At 36.6% G+C, this 26,422-nt stretch overlaps 1 protein-coding gene across 1 annotated transcript in view; it reads right to left on the reverse strand.

The window, feature by feature from the left end:
* CDH18 (cadherin 18) overlaps positions 1-26,422 on the reverse strand; it is a 575,460-nt gene that overhangs the window by 17,753 nt on the left and 531,285 nt on the right. The window contains exons 11-13 of the mRNA XM_075142498.1: positions 14,512-14,648; positions 8,883-8,972; positions 4,027-4,148 (exon numbers count right to left, since the gene is read on the reverse strand). Coding sequence (XP_074998599.1) covers positions 4,027-4,148; positions 8,883-8,972; positions 14,512-14,648 — 349 coding nt within the window. The remainder of the gene's footprint in view (positions 1-4,026; positions 4,149-8,882; positions 8,973-14,511; positions 14,649-26,422) is intronic.

Raw genomic sequence — 26,422 nt, forward strand, 5'->3', positions numbered from 1 at the left:
AGCACAATATTTATACACCCTGATTCTGAAAAAATTCTTTGTGTGTGTTTGTGTGTGCGTGCGTGCGCACATACACACACCTGTGCATTAATTTACAGTGATGGATAGTGTCAGGGAAATGACACTACTATCACAACTTTTTCTATAATTCCTCTGATAAGCACCCAGGAAAAAAGTAATCTTTGGAGAGCTATAGTGAATATCACTAGCAGATCTAGTCAGATATTTTAACAGGTTTATACTCTGCCAGGACAAACACTGAATTTGGAAACATGCAGAAAACTGTCAACGCTTCACTCCTTCACTTTCCAGAACAAAGCATTTAAACTTTTTTTTACATCACTATTTGCTCCCATTGTCTTAAAAATAATAAAACAAGTTGCATTTGAAGCAAAGAAAAATTTCATTTGTAAGTTCACTTTGTGGAAGATTGCAAAATTTCATTGTCCTACATTGGCTAAATTTCACAATCGTTCACAAAATCACTATATTTCTAGAAGTCAGAGTTCTCCAAGTCTGGATACCATCTAAGATCAAAGCATAACTGCTTTATTTACTTTAATATACAATATCTACAAGGCTTCACCTGGAAGCTATTGGAGATACTTAGTTTATCTTCTCAACAAGGTGACTGCTAAGGGAATAAAGCTGTCACTTCAATGTGAAAACGATAATCTTCTCACAAGCATTTTCTGTTTGAGATGCCTTAGAGGGGTTCATTTAAGCACTTAAGTCCTTAAGTTTTATTGTGGGTTTTTTTTTATTTTAAGTAAATCAATTGAGCTGTGGAGGGAAAAAGAAGGAGGAGACAGGCTGTGCAACTAAATGGTACTGTGATTTCTCTCCATAGAAGTCTCTTCTGAAAATAAACAAGCAAACACAAAAAGTCTTCCAATGACAAACTATTGGTTAGTTTATCTTGCACATAATAAATTCAAAATAGATATGCTGAGGAAAGAAATAGGACTCTTACAGGGCAGTGCAGGGCTGGAGCCCAACTTCAATGCACTAGTCAAGCAGAAGTGCCTGGCGGGACCTGACAGAATTTGTTCTTTAACGATAAATGTTATGAATCATTCTCACAAGATGATGGATAGCTCAGAGTAAATACTGTCTTTTCAGTGATTCAAAACCATCCAGCTGGACACGCTTTTTAGCATATGGAACACTTGTCTTGTTCTGTAATCCTTGTTTATTTGTCCCTCCTTAATATTTGTTGAACACTGTCATTTTCTTTCTTAAACTAGACAGTAAGATCTTCTGAGTAAGAGCCATGTACTTTTGTGTTTCGTTTTGGTTTTTGTTTTTGTACAGTGCAATGGTATCACAATCTTTTCTGAAGCCTTGTTGTGCAATGGAAATAAAAATTTGTGCATGTCATGTACGTAATGGAGTCCTGTTAGTTTAAGAATACAACAGCATGCTGATCCAGCCTTTCATATTAAACTACTGCTTGCAGAGTCCTTCATGGTAGCATTAATCTTGGGTGTTAAACTGCAATGCTACAGAGGTCAGGAGTCATTCACACTTGTTACAGTAGCTCAGAGAGAAATACAACGCTTACCCAAATCAGGAGCAAATGCTGTTACAGTAAAACTTATTTTATCCTTTAAACATCTCTCTCATAAATTTCCATTTGCAAAGCTACTATTGGAAAGTTAAAACTTTGCTAATAGGAAACATTAGCTACTCACCATCAACATCACCCCCACCAAACAAAGCATTTCTGAGCTAGCTTCATTGCATGCTTTAGCTTATTATTAATTATAACATTTATTTAACAATTATTGTTAAGTTATATAATTTTAAAAATATCAGAATATGTTGAAAGCAATTGCAATTAATGCTTAAGAGATTTTATCTTCTTTTTTTTTAAATTAGTCTTTTTACAAGTTCTAATTCTTCTTTATTTGGCTTTATTTGAGGTTTTCAGAACATTATTTTTACTTTAATAAGCATGTTAATAAGAGATATTCAGTTGATAGACAGACCTACTTAGATTTTCAAAGGCTTTGAGTGAGGTGTCTCAATAAGAGCACTGAAGAAAACTATGCAGTCATGAGATAAGAGGGAAGGTCCTTGCACAAATAATTGCTCAAAAGACAGGAAATAGGGTCTCTTCTGTAAGTTGTCTATTCCACAAGGGAAGGAAGTCACAGAGATTTCCTCTGTTCCACAGAGATTTATGCTGGGCCACTTGTTGGTCAGTGTAATAACAGAAGTCTTATAAAGAGTGTGAATAATCAGCCCACCAAACCTACTTATGATACTGAATTGTTCAAGGAAGAAAAGAGGAAGGGCTGACACTAAAGACCTTCCAATACTCAGTAGCCAGGCAATACAAAGACAGGTGAAATTCATTATACATAGACATAAAGTCCTAACTTCACATACGTGATGATGATCTCTGATCTGACCATTACTTCTAATGATATTGGTGTTATGGCAGGCAGTTTTTTGCATTCGGTGCTTACTAGTGGTTAAAAAGCAAAGCCACTGTTAGAAGTTGCTAGGAAAGGAATAGAGAACAAAGCAGAGATCATCCTATACTACGGAGCTTAAACTATGATAAGAATTATAAACCACTGCATACCTGCATCTTGAATCTTGATTCCCCATGTCAAGGTGAATAGAGAGGAATTGGAGAAAGTTTAGAGGAGGACAAGATGAATGATCAAAAGTCTAGAAGGGCTTTATCATGGCTTGTCCAAGTTAAGTAGGACTCTTCAGTCTGGACAAGAGACAGCTGAGGGGTAATGTGCTAGAAATTTATGAATGGCACAGAGATACTAAATAGGGATCAGCTGTTCTCTCTCTTTCTCTCTCTCTCTCCCAACACAAGAACAAGTAAATATTGATTGAAGACAACATGGGAAGATTAAAAAAAAAAAAAAAAAGAATAAAAAGCAGGTGATAGGACTTCCTGAAACATGCAATTACACTGTAAAATTCCTTGCCGCATGAGGTAGCAGATATCAAAAGTTTATGTTTGTTGCAGGAAAAACTAGACAGATTAATTAAGATGGTTATTAAAGGATTATTAAAAACACAGAAACCACACTTGGATCAGGAGATGATCTGCAAATGATCTGAGACCAGAGAAGTGCTTGGGCTAAGTATCATACACGCTTGCCATGTTCTTACACTGCTCTTTAGGTGTCAGCTTTTGGCCACTGTTAGAGTCAAGATAACTTTGGTCAGCCTATAGTCTGATGAAATACAGCATTTCCATAGTCTCAACGTTAAAAATAGAAATATGCTACTACACATTTATGTACACTGCTTTTAAAGATTTGATGAGAAAACTGTTATTACTAGTAATATATTCCTCAGGAAAGATATGAGCTCACAATTGCAACTTACAACCTGTGTAATAATGCAAAACCAGCATAGAGTGCTGGGTAAAAGCTCAATCTATGCAAAAAAGCAAAGGAACTTGGTAAAATTGTCAAACCATGCACTGCAATGAAGTTCATCGATCACAGGAGCAGCAGCAGCTGGAATGATTCTGCTATTCAGCCTCAGTTCTGACCCTTCCCATGCTCATGGTTGTGAAAAACCTTTTCAACACCTTTTCCATAATGATCCTGTACAGACAAGGTCAATCAACGTGCAAAAAGTGAGGATGGCAGCCACGTTAACCAGCCATTTCACTGAGCTGTATTTGAAACCTTGCTACCATGTGGCACTTAGATGAGAGATGTTAAATCTGCTTCATCCATTTTGTTCATGATAGTGACTTGTCAAATTCCATCACTTATCTGACAAGTTTAAAGTTTTGACTGTCTTTACTGAAGATAGTTTGGGTATTTTTTTGCAGCAACAAGAAAGATATATTGAACAAATTCCCAAATCTTCTCCCTTCAGCCTAATACAGTTAAAAAGTTAAATTAAATGTGAAATACGAAAATGAAATCAGAAAGAATTATGACATGTGTTCCCCGAATCAAACTTCTTACCTATGTGGCATTAATAAACAAAATAATTCTTCTTTCTCACTGGGAGAAAGACAACTGTGAGAGTTACCTGACCAGGCTTTGCATTCTCACAGACAACTACATCATACTCTCTGGCGAGCTCTGGAGGGTTGTCATTGATGTCCAGGATTCTAACACCAACTGGAACGTGGCTCACTAGCCCAGGATTGTCTGCAAAATACACAAGGGGGCATTAACCCTTTTGAAATATTCAATATTCTGTGACATCCTCAATTTAAACCTGGTTTCTTAACACAATAACTGGATGAGAACTAGATACAGCTGCAGAAATTTAGGTAGCAAGATACTGAAAGATATTGTTTGCTGTGCTTCATAAACTGTTTCAAAAAATAATTTTTAAAAAAGAGTGGAAAGCATAGTATGAATCTTAAGTCACTGTTATATCATATCAATAAAAGTGCAAGTTACTCTGGAACTGAAGTGGGAGAAAACTGTTGAAATTATCGCATACTGTCACACTGTATGCTAAGAAATGATCAATTGCTTTGTAATGAATGTGAAAGCGTCATCACAATATTGAATAAAATCGAATATGAAAAATATTAAAAACTTTTTCTCAGTCCCTTAAAGAGTTTAGGAAACAAAACACCAAAATAATAGGAAAATATGAATGCATAGGCACATATAAACCTTTCCTAAGTTTGAGTTCAGCTTCCTCACAAGTTATTATGTTATTACACAAAGTAGTTAATAAGTCTTGCTTTAGCAGTCATATACCAGTAAGAAAACAATGTTTAAATAATGGTGTCTTAGGCTGTGATCTGTACTTGCATGAGAGCTCACTTTCAAAAAGAGCTCACCCTTAAAAAGCATAATAAATAGAAGCCTTTCAATAAGAATACACTTTCCATCATAAAATCGGAAAAAACTCATTTTTTTTAATCCATAATTCCCTTGTTCTTACTACTAAATGCTAAGAAAATTATATTTTGTTGAAATAATTATATATTAAATCTTTTTATAATTAGCTAAAATACACCTGAAGTCTGTATAAGTATCAATCTAGATGACAAACTTCATTTTACTTTCACTAATTAAATGAAACTATCAGTAGAAGATAGCAAAGTTAATCTTTCAAATGCAACACGATGGCAGAATGGGGTCTTACAGATTGACATTCTGAAAGTGCATGTCCTTGTGTGTGCTCATGAGAAGAAAAAAAAAAAAGAGAAATATTGGTAGTCTAAAACTCATTTGCCTTGGTTATTTTGATCTTAGTTAATCTTCATCATGTTTCTGTCATTTGTAAAATGCCTTAGATTTGTCACACCTTTAATGGTCTCTCCTCAGAATTCTGAAAAACATTGATTAGACACATATTTAGATTCAAAGACACCAGTAATGTAGCCTCCCAATGAAAGAATATTTGAGAATGTTGAAGTTTCTTTTGTCAAAGTGAGAGATTTCTCCTTCTCTGGTTTCACTTGGGATACTAGTCAAAGAGCATGGGGTTTAGAAGTTCTCTTCAGATTTTTCACATTCTCTTTTTAACTAATATGTCTATGTTCACCTGATGATTTTAATTCACTTTTGGAACTTAGTCAATTATCCCCATAAAATGGGAAGAGAAAGGAGATCGAAAAAGTCAACAGAAAAGGAAGACTTAACTTAAATAATATTGGAACCTCTATTCCCAATTAACATTAGCATTAAAAGTTATAAGAACACACTCAGAAGACATTTATAGACTTGCAAATTCCATTTTCTTGCTGAAATTTTCCTTGGCTGTTGGTATTTTCAGTTTCACCCTGAAACTATGAATATCTTTACAATAGGTGAACTAAGGGACTAAAGTAGGCTATCTCAATTGTGTTCATGCAAGACTGAGGCTTTCTATTGCTATCTAGAAAACAGTTTTAGTGGAAAACTTTGAGGAATGTTAAAATGCTGGGAATATATGAAGGTGAGGAAGAATGACACTTGGCTGTTCACTAAGCAGTTGGGAGAAAGGAACCATTCATCTACCTTTACTCCTATTACTGAAGGAAGCAATCTTCTCTCCAGGACACCCTTTGCAGTATGAGTATTAACACAAAAAGATGTTTGATCCTTCCCTGGAAGTAGGTCATGAGATTGTGCAGAACAGCACAAGCAGTAGAGATTGAATATTTCTTACTGCTTATTGAAATACATCTTGCAAACTCATTTAGGTAACTTCCTCTGTTAATGTCATCAGACAATACAATTACAAAAATCTTGTAATTACAATTACAGAACATGACACCTAGCCATAGATGATCTAGAGATAATCTACGACTCAAAGGAGCTTTGTTCTTGAGCTTTGTTCAGGAGGTTCTCGCATATAGTTTGTGAGATATGTGAACTAGAAAGTGGTATAAGTTAAAGGAAGGACACCAAGGAGACAAAGAGAGAGCACACAAAAGCATAGAAAGGAGACAGAAGGCAGAGATCACAGTAAAGGGTTAAGGACAAAAAAATCCATTGGGGAGTGGATTCATTAACTGTAGTGAAGGAATTGAAGATTTTAATAGTAGAGAAATCCTGAAGAAGCTTTTGCCAGAAGGCAAAAAAAGTTGTGATTATCAGATAACCACAGGATCACTGAAAAATCTTAGTTGAAAGGGACTTCTGGAGGTCACTGGTCCAGTCTCCAGCTCAAAGCAGGGCCATCTTCAAAGCTATAAGGGGTCATAATATATCTAAGAGGAAGGGAGCAAAAAAGCAGGAAGAGCACAGGGCAGAGGGTACCGGAGATAAAGAACTGTTCTGTACATCTGGCATGTTTGGAATAGTTACTGGGGAAGGAAAATTAAAATTTTTAGTTTAACGTATGGTGAAAAAACTTTAAACACTTTTGTTTCAATACAGTGTATCAGACCTCTTTGCCCCATCTTGAATGTGTCCTCCTGTATGTCTGTCACTACTACCCAGTGTGGTCTTACTCTAGTCTGTTAAATTTGCATTATTTTCACAGAGATTTCATGGAGATTCAGAAAGTTTACCTTTATTTGTTCTGCAGCTGCTTGGCAGTACAAAGAATTCATAAATACCTTACCAGTTCAAAAGAGTTCTTGATGCACAAGTTATTATTAGTATTTTTGGGGAAGCAGTTACCTCATGGGATTGTTGATATTCACAGGCAAATTTCCATATTGACAGCCTACTCGCTACAAAATGCTAATAGGGAAAGTATTAACACCACTTACCAAAACAGTCTTGAAGTTTATCAGATTGTGTATACTACATAGATGTGCGTGCAAGACAATAGCACACTTTAAAATGGGGGGACAGAATGAGAATGAATTAAAAGGAACTTTACAAACTTTTTTTCTTTTTAGGTTTGGTTTTGTTATTTTATTATAAAATAAATATAAACTCCAATCTTTTTCAGGCGTACAACTCAACTGCAATCTCCAAACCACCCTAATAACTGTTCCTTTTAGTAGTACATTTTTGTTAATTAGACAAATTTCTTGCAGGAGTTTGGAACATTAAGAGTTTTAAGATAATCAGTGTTGACATATATTTCAGGCCTGCATATTATAAAACAGCCAGATCCATTCTGTGTCCTATTAGCATTATGTCTCAAGAGTAGATTTTTCAAAGTGAATGCTCAGTGTTTTAAGGGATAACTGAAGCAGAAACATTGCTCTGATTCATCTACGTTAGGGACTTGCTTTCTTACACTTGAGACTTTTCCCAGAATAAATAGTTCTTCTGCCAGAATACTAAATATCTGTAAAGTGAATCAATTTCATTGAGTATTAGCCCCTCCACCAGCAAGTCCTCTGTGAACTTACAGAAGTCCCTATCAACAGATAGTATGAAGTCTTGAATCTTCTCTTCCATTAATTTCTGTGGGCAAACTTTAAAACCCCTATTTAAGAAGAAAGCTTTTAAATACAGCTTTATGAAAATAAATTCTACCTGAATGACATTCAGAATAACAGTCCTGACATCAAGAGTCTTTTGTGGTTTTGGTTGGTTTTTGGGTTTTTGCTTGTTTTTTCTTTTTGTTTTGTTTTGTTTTGGTTTGGTTTTTTTTAAGTTAGACTGGTAGAGTTAAACAGTTATTATTTTGAAAGCTGAGTGAAGAATTTAACCCAGAGACAGCCTGAACTATTTTAAAAGGGTGAAGGATTTTACCAAAAAATGGAATAATTTTACATGTGTTTATGATCTAGAACAGAAATCTTCACCTAGCTTAGGATTAGAATGAATGTCTATGCTTTTGCATCATCAATATTAAATATTGATCTTAATTAGTACAATAGCAACTCTTTTTTCTCATTTTGACAACTTTTCAATTCCTTGTGAGGCAAACCAATACTTAGGAAGTTCAACCAACTATCTATTCTAGTATATTTTTAAAGAGAAGTAGAAAGCACTCATCACACTTGTCTAATAATGATTAGTTTTGACACATTAGAAGACTAGACATAGATCTAGGAAAGATAAAATATACTACAGAAACAGAACTAAAATGATGAAAGAATGTCTAATATGTAAGTGAGAGCGGCAATACTCAGAAAATACTGGGTTTAATTCAGGATGGTGTATATGTGATTGATAAATTAAATTTTCTGGCAAAGAGAAAATTATGCAGAACCTAGTAAGTGTAATGTTCTATTCTGCTTTTTTAAGGCAGTGGGTACTTTTAAATATTGTTACCTGAAGTTGGCTAGAAAAAATTTTATTTTGTGTTAAAGCAAAATTTGACTTTTCACTGACAAACACAAACCTGAAGGCACTGATGACATCTCTTGGATCATGCTAGCAGTGGTAGCAGTAGTAGCAACAGGAGCAATAGTAGGAATAATAGCACTGCAGCAGACTTAAAACATTTAGCGCTCTCAAGCTGGCAACTCTGTCTGCCTTAATGCAAACAAAATTCTGCAGCTCATAGACAACACTGGTGCTCACCTCCTGAGTAGATCAGGGCACCACAAAATATACTGGTTCTGTGGCCAGAAATGTCCGGTTTGAGATTCTGGTACTGATTCACAGAAAGCCCTGAACAGGGAAATGTCATGTGATCCCAAAGATTGCCTCTTCTTTGGGGACCCACCTTGGTAGTAGGCAGGAAGAGCCATACCCTACACTATCTTCAGAAGACAAAACAGGAATATCTTCATCATACCTTTCCCCAAAGAAACAGAGGAGAAAAAAATCCATCATGCCTAGAAGCCAATGACTAAACCAAGATAAACAGAAAAATAAGCATCTAACTTAGAAGCATCACTTCTTGAGCAGGATGGACAACTAGCTGCTTTTTGACAACGGGGGTTTTTTTTAGTAGTTTTGTGTAGGCTTTCCTTATTGCATTGATAAATACATTTAAAAGAACGGCAGATTCTGCTACAAATCATATTATTATGATTTTATGGTCCATTAGTAGACAACTTGCCAAGGCTGAAAATAAACTGTGTATCATTGGAAAGTTTGGACAGAGTACCGGTGTTGTGTCTAGTTCTCACCATTAAAAAGATATCATATATCCAGTTTGTCACTACCCCATGAGCAAAATAGTCTTAAAACTCAGACACTGTAGTTTTTAAAATCTACTTTAATCTGGTCAACATTTAGGGAAATATTTTTGTGGGAGATTCTGTTTCTTGGAAAAATAAAATAATTGTTAGAGACCGAAAATCACTATGGGGAAATTTTATATTTAGTGTAAGAAAAAATTCACTTCAAGGAAAAACTGAGACACAAAACTAGCAACAAACTCACTGGTATTAAACAAACAATCATCCTGCTGTCCACCAGATACAGACGGTTAGGAGATTATAACACCGTAATAGCACTTTGTTCTGATTTAGATTACTGGTTCCTTTTTCTCAAAATTAATTATTTGACACAAGGCATTAAAGTTATTCTTGATTATGGGAAAAAAAATAAAATGAGAAAATAAAATGTCATCAATTCTCGTTCTTTTTTAATTCTTTCAATGCTATGTCTATGGAGATATTACTCCATAAGCTTGTTTCCTTCCATATGTTGTTTTCATGTGCTTCAAAAAAAACAGAAATGGATTGTGTATTTTTGTCTTTTGATTTTACTTTTGGTAAAATAAATCAGTGTGCCTTTTAATAGCATTAACAGATTTATTGTTTACTTTACATCTCCACTCTATCTTCGGTTCTCATTCTCCATATGACAGTCCCATGTAGTGCTATCAGAAGTAACATATATTTTAATCTCCTACCAAAATCCTAGGAATGACTTTTCTGCTGCAATGCAACTGTAAAACATGAAAAAGAACTGGCAAATTCTTCTCATAACTTGCTGTTCACTGATGGCAATATGAGTTGGCAATATCCCTGTGCACCTAAAGAAAAGATATAACTGCACCTCAGTCTAATTATATACTCTATCTGTTTATTTAATGTAATTATAGGGCTTTCCATATTTATTCAAAATCTCAAGGAGTTTTACATGTCACTGCTGCAAATTATTATTTCTCTCTGTGCATCCTGTTTTCTTCTGAATTGTATAACTATATCTTTCTGTTATTGTTTCTGTTTCTTCCAAAACTCATTGATGAAAAAACTGCTTATGTTATAATTAGAACATGCACTTTAATGTTTTTACCCTAATTCTTGCAAGGTAACTGTTCCAAACTCTTACTCTTGTGAGCTGTTCTGCCTTTTCACCTGTTTTAATTATGAACAGGGTTTATTGGCCCTCTATGAAAATATCTCTGAAAGTTATTTCTTTGTGTAGTTTTTGCAATAACTGTATTTTCCTGGGATCCTTTCAATATCACCCACAAGCTATTGCATATTTTGTCAATGAGATATTGCTCTAACTCAACACTTCTGTATCTTGTTCCCTGAAGCTAGTATGAGGAATAGGCACGGAGAAGCAAGTACTGAAGACATATAAACAAAGACAAGTAACTTTGTTTTTTTCCCAATATTTGATTGTGTCTAATAGCCTTGGAGATTTTTGTTTTGTCTGTAAAATCGATTGCATTATGATGTCAGTTAAGTATTTTGTTTTCTAATACACTGTGCTATCAAAGCTCGGTATGTGCAGTATCCGTTCATGTGGTCATTTTTTACTGTCTCTTGCTAGTATTTCTTTAAGTCTGGGGGATCTGACAGAACCTGGCAGATACCCTGTTATTTCAGTTCTCCTGTTTTCCACAGCCTCTTTACAGCTTTACAGATTAGGAACTCTTTATGGACCCTTCAAAGATAAGTTTGTGCATTCGTTGCATTCAAGTTGGTTCTTTAGGTAAATAGCGGGAAATTATCTGCTTTTCCATTCTCAGCCATTGCAGAGCATTTTGGAGACCCTCAGGAACACCATAACTTCATCCCAAAAAGATCAGTGATCTACTAAACCCAGAAATATATTTTACACACTGGTATACTTACCAGCTGCATAAAAGAAATAAGTGAAAAATTCCCAATAGAAAGAATCTTCTAAATCTCTGAAATATAAACTTTTGGATCTGCCCTGAAATAGAAGCACTTATCTTGCTTTCAAAAGATCATGTTTCTTATTACAACCACTGATATTCTTATTATCCATCTAAATGTCCAGTACTTTATGAATCCCAGTAATCTCTTGATGGTAACATCATCTGAAAGCCATATCTAGAAGCTGGTTTGCTCTGTGTCTATTGAGTAGATATTGAACACACTCAGTTCAGTTGTTAGAATTAATATCTAAAAGGAGTTTCCTGACACAGTCTTCCTTGCTATATTTCTAAGTAGAAATTTCTAGTGAAAACTATAATCCTCGCTTTGATTCTCAAATCAAGACATTCTCTGATTCCTTCAATCACCAGTGTTTATTTCTCCCCGCAGCTTTTATTCCTTCTTATTGAGCACAAAGACTTCAAGGATACTATTATTTGTCCTATTTGCAGCACTGCTTTGAAAACTTTGAAGTACATGTTTACTTTTCTAACTGAAATTGGCTTTGGAACTGGCAGAAGTCCATCCATTTATACTTCAGTGCCACCTTTCTCTTGCAGGGGCTGTGATTTGGGGTTTGTTATCACTTTTGCTTTTGTTATCGGCACTACTATATACTAGAGAGAAACCTTAATTGAATCACCCACAATTACTTTTACAACCACCTATTTTCTTTGAGAATACATCACTATTTGTAAGAAGTTTGTGAGTTGTCCTTTTGCTTCTCCACATTCAACACACAGTTCCCAATATCACAAAATCACACAATGGTTGAGGTTGGAAGGCACCTCCATAGATCAGCAAGTCCGACTCCCCTGCTCGAAGCTGAGTCAACCAGTGTACGTGGCTTTGGACCATGTCCAGTTGGGTTTTGAATATCTCGAAGAACGGAAACTTCACAACCTCTCTGGGTGACCTGTCCCAACTTTTGTTCCCGGCTAAGCAATGGTGTCAGAAGCTACAAATGCCTTCCACTATGTCAGATGAACTTGAAGACTGCCACTCTGGCAGCTAAATAACATTTTGGTCATAGCCTTTCACCTATTTTTCAACTTTAGTCTTAGTTCTGCAACTCCTTGTGCATGGACTTGAAAGTGAATGCCATAAAAGGCTGTAGATATGGAATAGATAGCACTTAACATAAGACTTTTGGCCTTCATGCTGTATACACAGCATATCCTCCTTCTTCCATCGTAGATCCAAATACTGATTTCACAATGGATTTGGAAGAGTACAGCAGTGTTGTAATTTTCAAATTACTCTAGGTAAGAAAATATCCAAAGAAGTAGACACAAGGAAAGGCTGCCTGTCATTTAGGCTGCCTGTCAGTCTGCCTGCCATCCATTTGCTGCTCTCTCTTCCTTTTTTCATAACCGAATTGTTTTTCAAACTGACGTTATAGATTTACTTATCTTTCCAACCTCAACTTTAACCGTAAGAAAGGCAATGCAAGGGAGAAAAAAAAAAAAAGATGTCTGTTTTCTTGTAACAACTTGCACCTGGAATGTAGAATTCTAAACAGGCTGTCTTAAAAAAAATGGCATTTCATCCTCATTATTCATTCTATTCTCTTTTAGTTATAAACATAATCCTTCTCCATTTTCCATACCATTCTCTCAGCGCGGTATGTGTACTACCACTCATTTGACATGTGAAATAAATAACGTGTAGAAAGCTACATTTAAGTTTAATGCTTATTGAGATTTATTTCTACAAAATAATTACATTTTGATGGTTTCCCAAAAAGACTAGTGACTACTCCTTTTCTCAGTATGTCCCAATGTGGCTTTTAAATCTTAATTTAAATTAACACTTACTATGCACCTGCTCATGATTAGGTTTAAATTATATTTTATTTCATGTTGCACTGAAATAACATGGTATATATGAAGACACTGTCAAGCACACTGAAGTGTCAATGGTTACCTTTTTTAAAGGGCTAACCATAAAACTCTAGATTTTACTATTTACAATAGAAATTTACTTAGCTCAAAATGTCAACTTAGTTGCAAAAGCAAGTACAATAATAAGAAACAATTTGTTGTCCTTATAAAATATGTACGTGCTGTTAATTCTGTAGCATGTGCTAGTGATGCAGCAGCAGAACAGATTCCATTTTAACCTGGAGATGAAACAGATGAAAGCAGAGGGGTCTCAATAATGTCAGTGGCACCTGTTACAGGTAAAACCTATATTGTGTCATCTAGCAATAACGGAATACACCAAGAAAAAGGAAAAAAAGAAAAAGGAAAGAAATATACATAAAATAAGTTCACAGTTTTAATCAAAATCACTGCCACTGAAAGACAGTGTCACGAAGAGTACTCAGCAGGACTGGATCTATTGATCCAAGTTGGGATTTTTTTTTTCATTTGGTTTGTTGAGTTTTTTAACTTCAAAACTTTGACTGTGCCAAAATAAATACCCTGTAATAAAAAGGTTAACTGAAATTTCTTTAAACTGTCCTTGCCTCATGCAAAAATATTTATCTGGGACTACTCAGTCAGACATTTCTTGACTGTTCCAAGGCTTATCTGAGGCAATGGAAATTCATCAGACTTTGAGACCTTTCAAATGCACAGGCAAGTATTTATTGTATCTTTACTCAGCAATTGCCTATTAAAAGGCCAGAGGTATACCCTGATAATCAGCAACTACTAGGCACCTGTCAGATATAAATTAATATTGACGTATCTAACATGCAATTCGCTAAAATAGGTTAACAGCAGATACAAGAAGAAAGGATGAATTTCTCAGACAGCACTATATACTATTATCTTCTAAGATATGCGAAATATGAAACACAAACAGGACAAACTGTTGATTTTAGGACACTGAATGCCTGGAACTGTTCCTACGTAAACTGGCAGCCTTCTATCACGTACAGAAAAACACGGTAAATTTACATAGCTGGAATCACATAAGCATGTAGAGTTTTGTTTATTTGTTCTGTGGAATTAGGACATTTACACACACAGAAAATTCTCCTTTATCCAAACTGGCTAAAAAAACCCATGGTGTTATAAAGAACATACATCTCAAGACAGTGTTTCTTAAAATCTGAAAATTATTATTTTCCTTTCTAATTTTTTTTAATACTATGTGCCAAATATGTTATTTACCTATCTCAGAAGCAGCCACTGTGATGTTGTACCAAGGTGTCTCCTCTCTGTCAAAGATCCTGGCAGTCTTAATGGTCCCAGTACTAGCATCAATGGTGAAATACCTATCCTCTTCTGTGTTATGATCAAGGAAATATCTATGAAGAAACAAAACAATAAATATATACTCATTGTAGTATGTATCATCCGAAGTAATGGAAAGCTACATAAGAATATTACTTTCAAGCTTTTAAAATCATAGAAATTTTTAAAAACACCCTGAGAAAAATTCTATACTATGGAGACACCCAAAGTAACACCATATTTCATTTCTTTCATAATGTTACATTTCTTTTGATATATAGCAAGGTTTCCACTGTGAGTCACAAAGATATAAATTGCTACCAGACTATATTTTGCACAGCAGTATACAATGTTGTCAAAGGTAAGATACACATATATTTTGACTAAAAACTCATAAAATGGAAAGGCAGAAAAGAAAACAGAAAGATATTAAGATATTATTCTTCTGCTTATTTGCTTGTCACAGCAAACCAGCGTGCTCAGTCCCAGTACCTGTTTTGAAGCATGTCTCTCTGACATGAAGTTGATGATATGATGACATATGCTGTTTTGAACATGACCATTACAGACACTAGTAGCAGAAACAGCTGATTCCCAGAGCTGCAATTGACACTAACCTAGAAGCAGAACTAAACACCCCTGTCTAACTCCCTTGGCTTCTGGGCACTTTGCCTAGCAGAGAAAGTAAAAGCCTTGAAGTGGGTAATGGAAGCAGAGGGAGGGAACACAAAAGAAGAGCCTGACAGGACATTTTGTTGTGGTTTAAACCTAGCCAGCAACTAAACACCACACAGCTGCTCACTCACTCTCCCCACCTCTGGTGGGATGGGGGAGAGAATCGGGAGAGTAAGAGTAAAAAAAATCGTGGGTTGAAATAAGAACAGTTTTATAACTGAAATAAAGTAAAATAGTAGTAGTAGTAGTAGTAGTAGTAGTAATAGTAAGAATAAGAATAAGAATATACAAAGCAAGTGATGCACGATGCAATTGCTCACCACTGATGCCCTGCCGACTGATGCCCAGCCAGTCCCCAAGCAGCTGTTGCTGCCACCCAGCCAACTCCTCCCCCCAGCTTATATACTGAGCATGACATCATATGGTATGGAATATCCCGTTGGCCAGTTTGGGTCAGCTGTCCTGGGCTATCCCTCCCAGATTCTTGTGTACCTTCTTACTGGCAGTGCATGGGAAGCTGAAAAGTCCTTGACTAGGGTAAGCACTACTTAGCAACAACTAAAACATCAGTGTGTTATCTACATTATTCTCGTACTAAATCCAAACCACAGCACTACACCAGCTACTAGAAAGAAAATTAACTCTACCCCAACCGAAACCAGGACACATTTTTTCTCAAAGTCGGAATCATTTACAACAGCTTTTAGCAAATTAAGCAATTACAGACCCCTATCAAACCTTCTTCACTAACTTCAGACTTGATGAAAAAAACAAGGACAAAGATTCTAAGTCTTTTATATACCATACTGGTCAAATGATAGAACACTCAATGGAAAAGCCAGTTAGGACTTCATGACTTAGTTTAGATCTTCCTTGTTGGAGAGAACCTGAATCCACTTCTCCCACCTGCAAGAAGTGTTTTACAATATGCTATTTTGGCTTGTGGCACTCAAGATGTTCTTTTCATGCTTCCAGTATTTTCAGCAATTAAAGAACTGTAGGTCAGGCAGTGGAAATAAAAGCAGACAAAACTAGGTTAGAAAATCTTTCCTTCTTGCCTGCTCTTCGTCTTTCCTTTCGACATCGTGAGGAGTGAAACAGCTCCCATATGACTGTGGGAGAGACAGCAGACCTCAGTTCCCACCCATTTTATGTTTCTCTGGAATAAGGATTTAACTCGCTGTGTCCCATCTGAGCTACAGTCAGAACCTATGTGTGGTTCATTAACTACCAACATCTGAGAATGCCTCATTCTAAAATACTCCAGAAGTGCTCAATAAAGATGGCAGCTCAAGTTGCTTCAAACAGGTAATAGACTCAAACTGTCTCCATACTGAAAGCAGTCCGGCAAGATCTTGATTATGTAGGAGATGGAGCAACCATTTTTAAGAATTTAAGTCAGGAAGTATTTTTTCAGAGAACATTATTTAATCAGTTGTCCCAAATGCAATGAAAAAATCAAAACAAGTGATGTTGCCAGAAAAAGAACAAAAAAATTGCTGAATTTCTAATGGCTGAATCACAGTGGGCATTGCAGACACAATTCCGGAAGTTGGTATGCTTCTCAGTGTTCAGTAAACTCAGAGATGAATTAAAAGCAAACTCTTGAACAATATTCATCAGTCACTGACCATGACGCGTTGAGTGTTACAGCTATCCAAGAAAATTTATGTTGCTTTTGAGGAATATTGGAATCCTCTGAGGACCCATTACAAAACAAACAAACAAAAAAGGACCACACAACTATCCTGTTGGCATTATTTTATGTGGCAGTATTGGTCCAGGCTACGCATGCCTCTCTATTTGGGAATCAGGATTTGCTTTTGAATGTCAATGTCAGAACAATTGATTTTTCCAGTGTCTCTACAGGTCTCAGTCTTCCATGTAGCACAGATTTTCAAGTTCTCCAACTGTTTATTTGTCATGGAAGTGTTTTGAAAGATTGTGCCAATATCAGTGGAGAAGTTGTATCTCCTATGCGCACAGATAGCCTTACCTTTTACTAAGTCCAAAAGCTTTGTAGACAGAGTGGTATCGACCTCTAAAAGTCCATAAAGCTGCCATGCTTGCCATGGAGTTGTGTTGAGATTTGAACTTTGTACAAAGGTGGAGAAATCCCCTCATGCTTTATACTTTATGTTCAGCAGTGTAGGAAACCTGAGCTATGACAAATAGTTGGAACATCTTGACTATACTACTGTTAAGGCAGAAATAATGTTGGTTGTGTTGGGCAAGATGGGCAGAGCACATACACACAAACATCTTTTACATAATGAACTGGAATGCTGGCAGAGGAAATATAGGAAGCATAACTGTCCCTCAGTTTTCTTGGAGACCTTAGCAGGACCCTTTACTGGTAGAGCTTACAATCAGATATGCAATGATAAAATTTAATTCCTTCTCTCCTACTACAGCCTTGTTTTTCTTGACTTTAGGGGTCTTCTGATAATGACAAGAATTATTTGCTAAAAAAAAAAAAATATGCTTCACTGACCTCTTCTTACGGAATATATACTGCAAATCCAAAACAATTTATAATACAAGAGTCTTGTCCCCGTGTCATGGTTTAACCCTAGCCAGCAACTAAGCACCACACAGCCGCTCGCTCACTCCCCCCCGGTGCGATGGGGAAGAGAATTGGAAGAGTAAAAATGAGAAAACTCATGGGTTGAGATAAAGACAGCTTAATAGGGAAAGCAACAGCCGCACACGCAAGCAAAGCAAAACAAGGAATTCATTCACTATTTCCCATCGGCAGGCAGGTGTTCAGCCATCTCCAGGAAAGCAGGGCTCCATCACATGTAACGGTTACTTGGGCAGGCAAATACCATCACTCCGAACATTCCCCACTTCCTTCTTCTTCCCCCAGCTTTATATGCTCAGCACGATATGGTATGGAATATCCCTTTGGTCAGTTGGGATCAGCTGTTCCAGCTGTGTCCCCTCCCAACTTCTTGTGCACACCCAGCCTACTTGCTGGTGGGGTGGGGTGAGAAGCAGAGAAGGCCTTGACTCTGTGTAAGCACTGCTCAGCAATAACGAAAACACCTCTGTGTTATCAATATGTTTCCAGCACAAATCCAAAACATAGCCCCATACTAGCTACTATGAAGAAAATTAACTCTACCCCAGACAAAACCAGTATACCCTGCAAACATTTATTACTGTGGATGTTGTTTAGTTATTATCAACATCAGGCACAGTGACTACTCTGTGAGTCAGTATTGTGCTGACCACAGAACCGTAAAAATAGGGCTATTTAGTATTTGTGGACAGAAGCTTAAAAATAGAATTTCAAATTGGGCTTAAACGAGAAAAAACCTTAAAGCAGTAAGAATAGTCAGCTGCTTTTATGTGTGTGTGACTTATAACAAATTATTACCTCTCCCTCTGTAAGTAAAGTACAGAACCAGAAACGACAAATATCTGTCCCAAATATGAAGCTTGTGTCATATTGAAAGTTGAAGAAAAGTTGAAGTTTGATTCTGTAATGAATTGTGACTACCTAACACTTCATTTTCATAGACATATAGTAAAAGATGGTCTTTTTTTTTTAAATATGAACACTTTTTTCTAAATCAGTTCTTTAAATGTATTCTGTAGAAGCTCAAAGCTCTCATTTTAAAGAACTCAGTATTGGATGAATAATTTCAATTGTATTTTCTGTGTCATTATTGGAAATAAAGTGATTGTGAGGTAACTTATTGTACTAACGCTTTTACTTCCAGTGATACTAGAATAATGAAAAATGTTTATAATTTTTCCACAGTAGCACTTCCCCTTCTTGTGCTAAGTTTTGCATATAGCTACAGACATATTGAAACATTCACAGCTTGACAGAGTTTTTCTTGATCAGGCATAAATAAAAGAGTGGCCCTTTCTTATGCTTTCCCATTATTATAAATGTTCAGTTCTCCTCCATTAGTCCAGATTCTTCCTTAAAATTGCTTTGTATATCATATCTAAAGCAGCCATTTCCTGTGATTCCCAACCTTTACGAGTATCTCAGTAACACAAGTTACAGAAGGTATTCCCACACAGTAGAAGAACTAGGAATGCTAGTCTAAAGCACTGCTCCCAAGTGCTCTAAAAACACTTTGTACAAGAAACTCCCTTGGTAGAGCCACTCATTTTTGTCACATGTAAGAGGACATTTAGAACAAGTTTCATTGTATTTAAAAAGTGCTTAACATTTTAGGCCTTTATAAATATTAGCCACTGATTTATCTACACGTTGAGAATAAAGACCAGGTATATCCATAAATACACCATACTTCAGAGCCAACGATGCTTTACTTAGGCTTCTGAATTTATTTCACCTAGTAAAAAATTTACTTTCAGCCAGATAACAGTGGCAACAAAGATAATCATACCCTTCCCCTCCTACCCCTCCCTCCACCTCTACTGAGCTGCTTTTCAGAAATCTATACTGAAAGTTTTCAATTTCAAAGAGTTACTTCAAAAGTGAATTTTCACCTTAATTCAGTTGACTGTTTCTTCTTACTTAGAATGCATTCATTTAAAAATGAATTTATAATATTCATTGCAGATATTTGTTTACAGACATTTACTCATGACAATGCTGTGTGAATAAGCATACTTTTAACCATTAAATCAACACATCTGAGTTGCATGGCACATGTTAATAAAGAGACTTAATAACAAGACATGCTTAGGTGAACAGCTCTCCATAAACTGTTTACGTCCAAACCAGCACGTCCAAACCAGCAACAGAAACCAATCTTAAAGAAACTACATTAAAAAGGATCATGAATATAGAAAACCTGTTAGTCACACTATCTGAAGAGAATCTGAAGGAAATTAAACACCAAAACTCAATCCTGCTAGTACTGGGAAATACAACGTGTCACCTTTTTATTAGGCGGAGTCACTCAACAGAAGGGCATTCCCAGCTTCCATACCTGTCCTTACTCCTGCTTCTGACCAAAGCAAGCCCTGGGCTCCTGTGACTTCATTCCTCACTTCCTGTCTTTTAGTGAAGCAGTGGTTCAATAGAGACAGATATTAACACCATTTTTATTGAAAACTAAAAGCATTTGCATTAATTAGGAAATAAAGAGAAATATATAAGCAAGATGGACCTTAAGCAGAAGGGCACTCTAGACATATAAATCAGTTTGCAGTATTAAAGTAGTCAGGCTCTAATAATATAGATAATGCTTAAAAATGGAGAAATTTGTAAAGGTGATTAGGAACATTAATGATTTCCAAACCTTTTAGGAGGGCTTCTAAAGCTAAAACCCATAAGCATTTTCAGAATCTCTCTCCCTAAATTATTCAGTCTTAAGATAATATTAACATCAGTTTGTCACTTGACAGACAAGTGGCATAGTCTGTTACTATTCCAGTATGTCTCTCTCCAGTTATTGTGTTTTAAGTAAGAGCCTTGAGTTTGAGTTTTTAAATAGTTTTGAGTTTTTAACTTATCTTTTTTTTTTTCCTTTAATCAAGTCTTTAACTTATCCATTTATTATACTGTTTTTATTCATTACTCTATTTATCAACCGCAAACAAGAACTCTGTTACAAATTTCCACCCTGGCTACAAACCTGCTATTGCTAAGGAACTTCCAAAGCCACATTTCAGCCAGATGTGGATTCACAGGTCATAGTATTTCTTCGGGCTTTTGTATTGAGACATAGGTAAATAGCCAGCTCTCTAATAACAGGTGAAACTAGTTACAAAGAAGCACTTAAAAAAGGTCATGGGAAGAGGAAGATCCTCTGCCAAACTCATTACTCACACCATCTAAAGACTTATCGATTAAAAATCAAATGCCATTATAAGGAAACCTGTTTACTTAAAAATTTAAGCAAAGAAACTTTTCTCAGAAAGAGATGCTCAGACTCAAAGTATAGGTTTTTTTTTTTCTTTTAAAAAATACCGTACAAAAAAAAGTGTGAGCAACAACTGCACAGGGTGAGGGAAGGAGGTATACCACGGTGAACAGTGAGAGAACCGATCAGCTGCAACTGTCTGTGTTTGGCCAGCTGGAGAGCAACAAGAAATGGCCCATGGTGGGACATAACTCTGGTGCATGCCTTTCATCTTCTCTCTGCCTCCTGAGAACAGCACTCCTCATGAGCCTGGGAAGAAACAGCATCCCCTTGAAGCCAAATGAGGCAGTGGGGAGACATTCTGTTGCCATGACTGTCTTGCACTACACTGCCTCCCTTCCAGGGCCAATCTATTTTACTGTAGTTCAAACAAACTTCTCCAGGAAAGAAAAGCAATTGTGAAGTGTGAGTCAGAAGTCGGCTGCCAAAACAGCAGGTAACCAATTTTCTCCCTGCAGTGTGTCTGGTAGATTAAGGAGACATTAGATGTTCCAGTGCTCCTCAGCAGAAGACTACTACTGAGAACTACAGCCTTCAGCTGTGCTTTCCAGTTGTGAAAATGAAATACATTTGAAGAGAACTTGGAGAAGGTAATCTCTGTTTACCATTCATTTGCTTTGTTTTTCAGAGAGGCATAGCATAACTTTGAGGAAAATACTGTTCCTCTCAGAGCACTTGCAGGAACTTGGTTTGATATGCTGTTCCCACTGAGTTAGCTCTGGCGCTGGCTGCCAGCTGACATCCATCAGCTGATCAGCAGTACCCTGTTGTCTCCCGTACGGGACTCCTGGCTCACCTCTCATACCAAAATCTCAGCTCAGCAGAAGTGGCAGCCTTCCCCCTCCTTGTCCTGGAGATGTGGGGTGGCAGATCCCGGGAGGCACGGGGGAGTTGCAAGCAGTGAACTGCTGACTCCCAGCAAAGCCTCTGAGAGGGATCCATTACTGGTTTGCATTTCATACAGAAGTTGGCTTCCTGCTCCTGCTCTCATTCCCATCCCCTATGCACTGCTGGCACACTGCTCACCTTGGACACTGGAAAATGGGAATGCTGTTCATTTGAAGGAAATGAGCCGTTTCTGTACAACCATCTTTTCTGGTTGACAATTTCTATCTGCATGTGTTAACCACTGAACATCTTTTCTAGATAATTCTGTCAGTAAGGCTAAGAAAAGCCTACACCCTTAGAGACATAATTCAGAAGTCAAAGCAAGATAAAGGTTTTTCTTTTCCTGACTTTATGAATCTCTTTAGAGGATTACAACTGTCCAAATGCATTTAAAGTAGATGTGTTGATGGCAGAACTGTTATACCGAAGTTGCTTTTTGTTCAGAGCGATCAACATTCAGATCCTAATGCTGCTAAGATATAAAGTGCAGTCAGTGTTATGTGAGAATCATTTTTTGTTCCTAAAAGGTTTATCAGCTAAATAATGGTATTCTACTTACATATTATCTTTTTTTTTTCTCGTCATACTAAAGACTAAACCAAATAAACCCAAGATCGACAGATTTATGCCTATTTATTGGAGTTGAATGGCCCTATCAAAGACTACACGACAGATATGTTCAGATATGAAGGCCAATTCCTAAAACCATAAAAGAATTTTAAACACTGGAGGCATTCTGAAGTCATGGAAATTATAGAAACATAAAGATGATGTCTTGGCATAAAAAATCAGGCTCTCAGGGTCACCATATAAAGATGATCTGTCAATTTTTTCTCTCACAGCTCTAAGTGAGGGATGGAGGTGGTTCTGGTTGCTATGAGATTTTGACCACCATCCCGAGCTGGACGCTTCTTGGTCAGAACAGCTGTCAGAACAGCTTACCAGTTCCTGCACAGAGAGATGGACATTTTTGTTAGTGGGAGGTCTGGGACACATAGCCTGACAAGAATCAAAAATAATTTGACACCTCGGGGAAAAAATCCTCACAGATCTCCCACCTCAACACTATAAAGAAATGTTTTAAAATGGTTCTTCCCTGTGAAGACAGACAGAGAATCAGAGAAGAAATTGAAGAAAAATTCCCCTCTGTTTCCAGCCATTCAAAATAGTGTGTTCTTCTTCTGTTTTGATTTGCTGACAATCTTGGAGAAGAATAATACTGGAGGAACACAGAGTGCAAACGAATGAAGGAGGTGAGACGGAGGAGGAGGAGAACACAGCTCCTCTCTGCTAACTAACCGTGAGCCATTCACATGCCCTGGGAAGATATTAGTGTGTCTCTGTAGGTGTTGATCACAGGGTTATGACAGTGTCATGTTTTGAGGGTCTGAGCAGAGTGGAGGACAGATATCTACCTTTGCCTCCACAAGTGCAGAGTTGGCAGGATCCGGGGGGAGGATGTTCCCCCCTCGGGCATGTGAGGGAGGGACGGTTACTCTACATGACGACATTGAGCTCAGCAGGCTGCCCTAAGTACAGCTAACAAAGCATCCTGTGCGTAGAATAGCAGAAAGCAAACTGACCTTATTCCACTTATATGACATTCAAAGGGCAAGCAAGACAAATGAATACAACTAGGTGAAGAGGCTTTTATGTTCTCCAGCAGGGATCAATCTGATCCCCTCTCCCTACTGACAGTAGGGGGGAACAGTGTGGAAATTGATACTGATCTCGGAGGACAGAAAGAAAAAAAGATACTTAAAAATACATTTTTCATTTTCAACGCCCCCTGATTCCCTCACACAGCTCTCTCCTGCACCTCCCTTCACTTAATATGCTGATACTGTATGACCAAAATTTGAGTGACTAAGTTTGAATCAAAAGTTCATGTTTTGTTCTACCTCTAGTAAAGACAAACTTTACATCAGAAAAATAGTCTATAACCAGAATTCTGCGCAGCACTTGATGTCTTTAAGGTTCTCAGAAATAATAATGGGAATACATGAAACTCCATGGGTATGTTCTTTCATCTACGTATGAGCATTCCTTTTAAAATACCATTTACTGAAAATTAACATGACTTTCTAAAGGCTGATGCCAGAAACTATTGAACTTACGTCTATCTTTTACTACTAATGCAGCAAAAGTTAAAATAAGTTTCTCTGCCTGATGCAGGAATTGAAGAACAATTTCCTACACCACATTAATTGTTATGATCCTATGTACTTGTCATTCATTAATATTTCAGTATTCTATCTGAAAGAAAGGAAGAGAAGGCTGACAATTTAAATCAAACTAGGGTAAGGCAACTTTTAATTCATTATAGCTTCTAGATACCAGGTATGGTGTTGGAAAGCACATTTTTGTACTCATTAGTATGTACATGTATCATAACCGTTATGATATATCATCCATTATAAGGCAATGTCATAAGACCGTTAGAAAAGTGAGAAGCCAGAAATCAGGGCTGAGACTGTCCTTGTATTCTTCACTAACTTAGCACAAAATGAACAGTCTGATATTCACAAAAAGGAAAAAAAAAAAAAAAGAAAAATCTTTTTCTGACTTTCCTTGGTTATTTTTGTTTGCTACTTTGTTTTTATTATTTTACTGTTGGTTGGCTGGTTCTGCCTTTCCTGAAAGTAAACAGTTGTTTTCTATAAAAGACAACCACGTGCACCTTTATGTTTCACATTTATTTTTTCTGTGTTTTACTGCTTTTTTAGCAGTAGTGTCAAGAAGAGAGTGAAGAAAGAAGTTCATTTTCTAGTGACATCAGGAAGGCACTAAGACTACTTCAGTTTCCTATAGCTAATCAATTTCAGTCTTAGGGAATAAAATTCATTATAGTGAGGTAGATTACAGACTGTTAGGGTCCAACACAAAAATTATTTGAATGACAATGTATTAATATAACAAAACCCTATCAACCTTCCAAGGATCCAACAAAATATAAGGTTAATTTTTAATAAACCATGATAGAAATCATTCTGAAAAGGAAGGTGCTTGTATTTCTTATTGTTTGACACCACCATCACATGCAGAGTGCTGATCAGTACCTGTACCCTGTATGCCAGGGGTCTTTGTTAAATAGCTGGGAAGAGATCATTCCTGCCCAGAAATGCAACAAACCTAAGGCAAACATAGTAAGTGGGTGTAACAAATGACCAGAGGGGACGTAGGCCCTGTCATTAGTGCTCAAAACAGTGATTTGCCTCCTGTACCATTGCATGACAAAGATTGCACAGCAGCAGCAAAAGGAGTGAGCTGATGTTACAGTATTTCTATAATAGCATTACTTATTTCTCAAAAACTACTCTTACCAGGGTACAGTGTTAATAAAGACTTTCAGTTCCTCATAGGACAGTATGAAACTGGGATCAAGTTAATATGAGGGAACTTGCCCATGTCATGCAACTATTTGCACTATTATATCAGAGTTTCAGAAAGTATCATGGTCTTAAAACTATGCCTTTGCTCTTTTCTAAATCACTGGAGGAGGCTTGGGGAACAGCAGCAACATTATTTTTCTGAAAACTACTCCACTGAAAACAGACCAGATGTAGTCAGAAAGCTCCAAGGATCATCGGGAGTATGCATTGTGGCCAGACAGACTCACCACCCAAGAATCGCCTACAGGAAGAGGCAGGGTTTCAACAGGCACTACCGCAGCCCTGAGGCAGTCCTAGCAGCCTAGCGCTGCTCCCAATACACATATGCAACTTGCCAATTAAAAGCTGTTTCCACCCCTAGCCCCACGGAAGTCTTCTGTGTATGGGTTCGGGAAGAAAAAAGATCATTTCTAAGTAAGTACGGAAAGACTTAAAATGAATAATATACTAAAATAAAATTATAATTAGAGCATTTAATAGTCATGCTTTCTTTCATCTTGTATGTGAAATTTTCAAGACCCGCTTGCACACGAAATATTATTATAAGACATGACTTAACCTTGATCTTTTCAAGCAACAAAAGATTTTGGTATGGAAGGAAACTACTTGACGCAATGCAATGAAAGGGGTTTAGTTTCTTATAGATATTCCAACAAGGCAGTAATCCCTGTAAATGAATTACAATTTAGGATGTTTTCAGTTGATTTAGAACACATTTTTTAAAGTAAATAGCTGTTTTTCAAACCACTCAGAAAATCTTTATCCTTAAAATCAATACATGATGGAGTTTTAATATCTTTCTTTTTTATGCTGTCTATTATTATGTTTGCTTTTCATATTTCAATAGAATAATAAACTTTTACTTCAAAACATAGCATTTTTACATTTCCCTGAAAATGTATTTCTATCTATTTGAAGAAAAAAAAATCAACTTAAAAAGAAAAACCCTTTAAAACAACCCAAATTGCCAACCAGATAATGTCTGAATAAAAGAAACCTCTAATACCTGCATTTGTTATTACAGAGGTTCTTTTG

This window comes from Calonectris borealis, chromosome 2 (genome assembly GCF_964195595.1).
Source record: "Calonectris borealis chromosome 2, bCalBor7.hap1.2, whole genome shotgun sequence".
Lineage (NCBI taxonomy): Eukaryota > Metazoa > Chordata > Aves > Procellariiformes > Procellariidae > Calonectris > Calonectris borealis.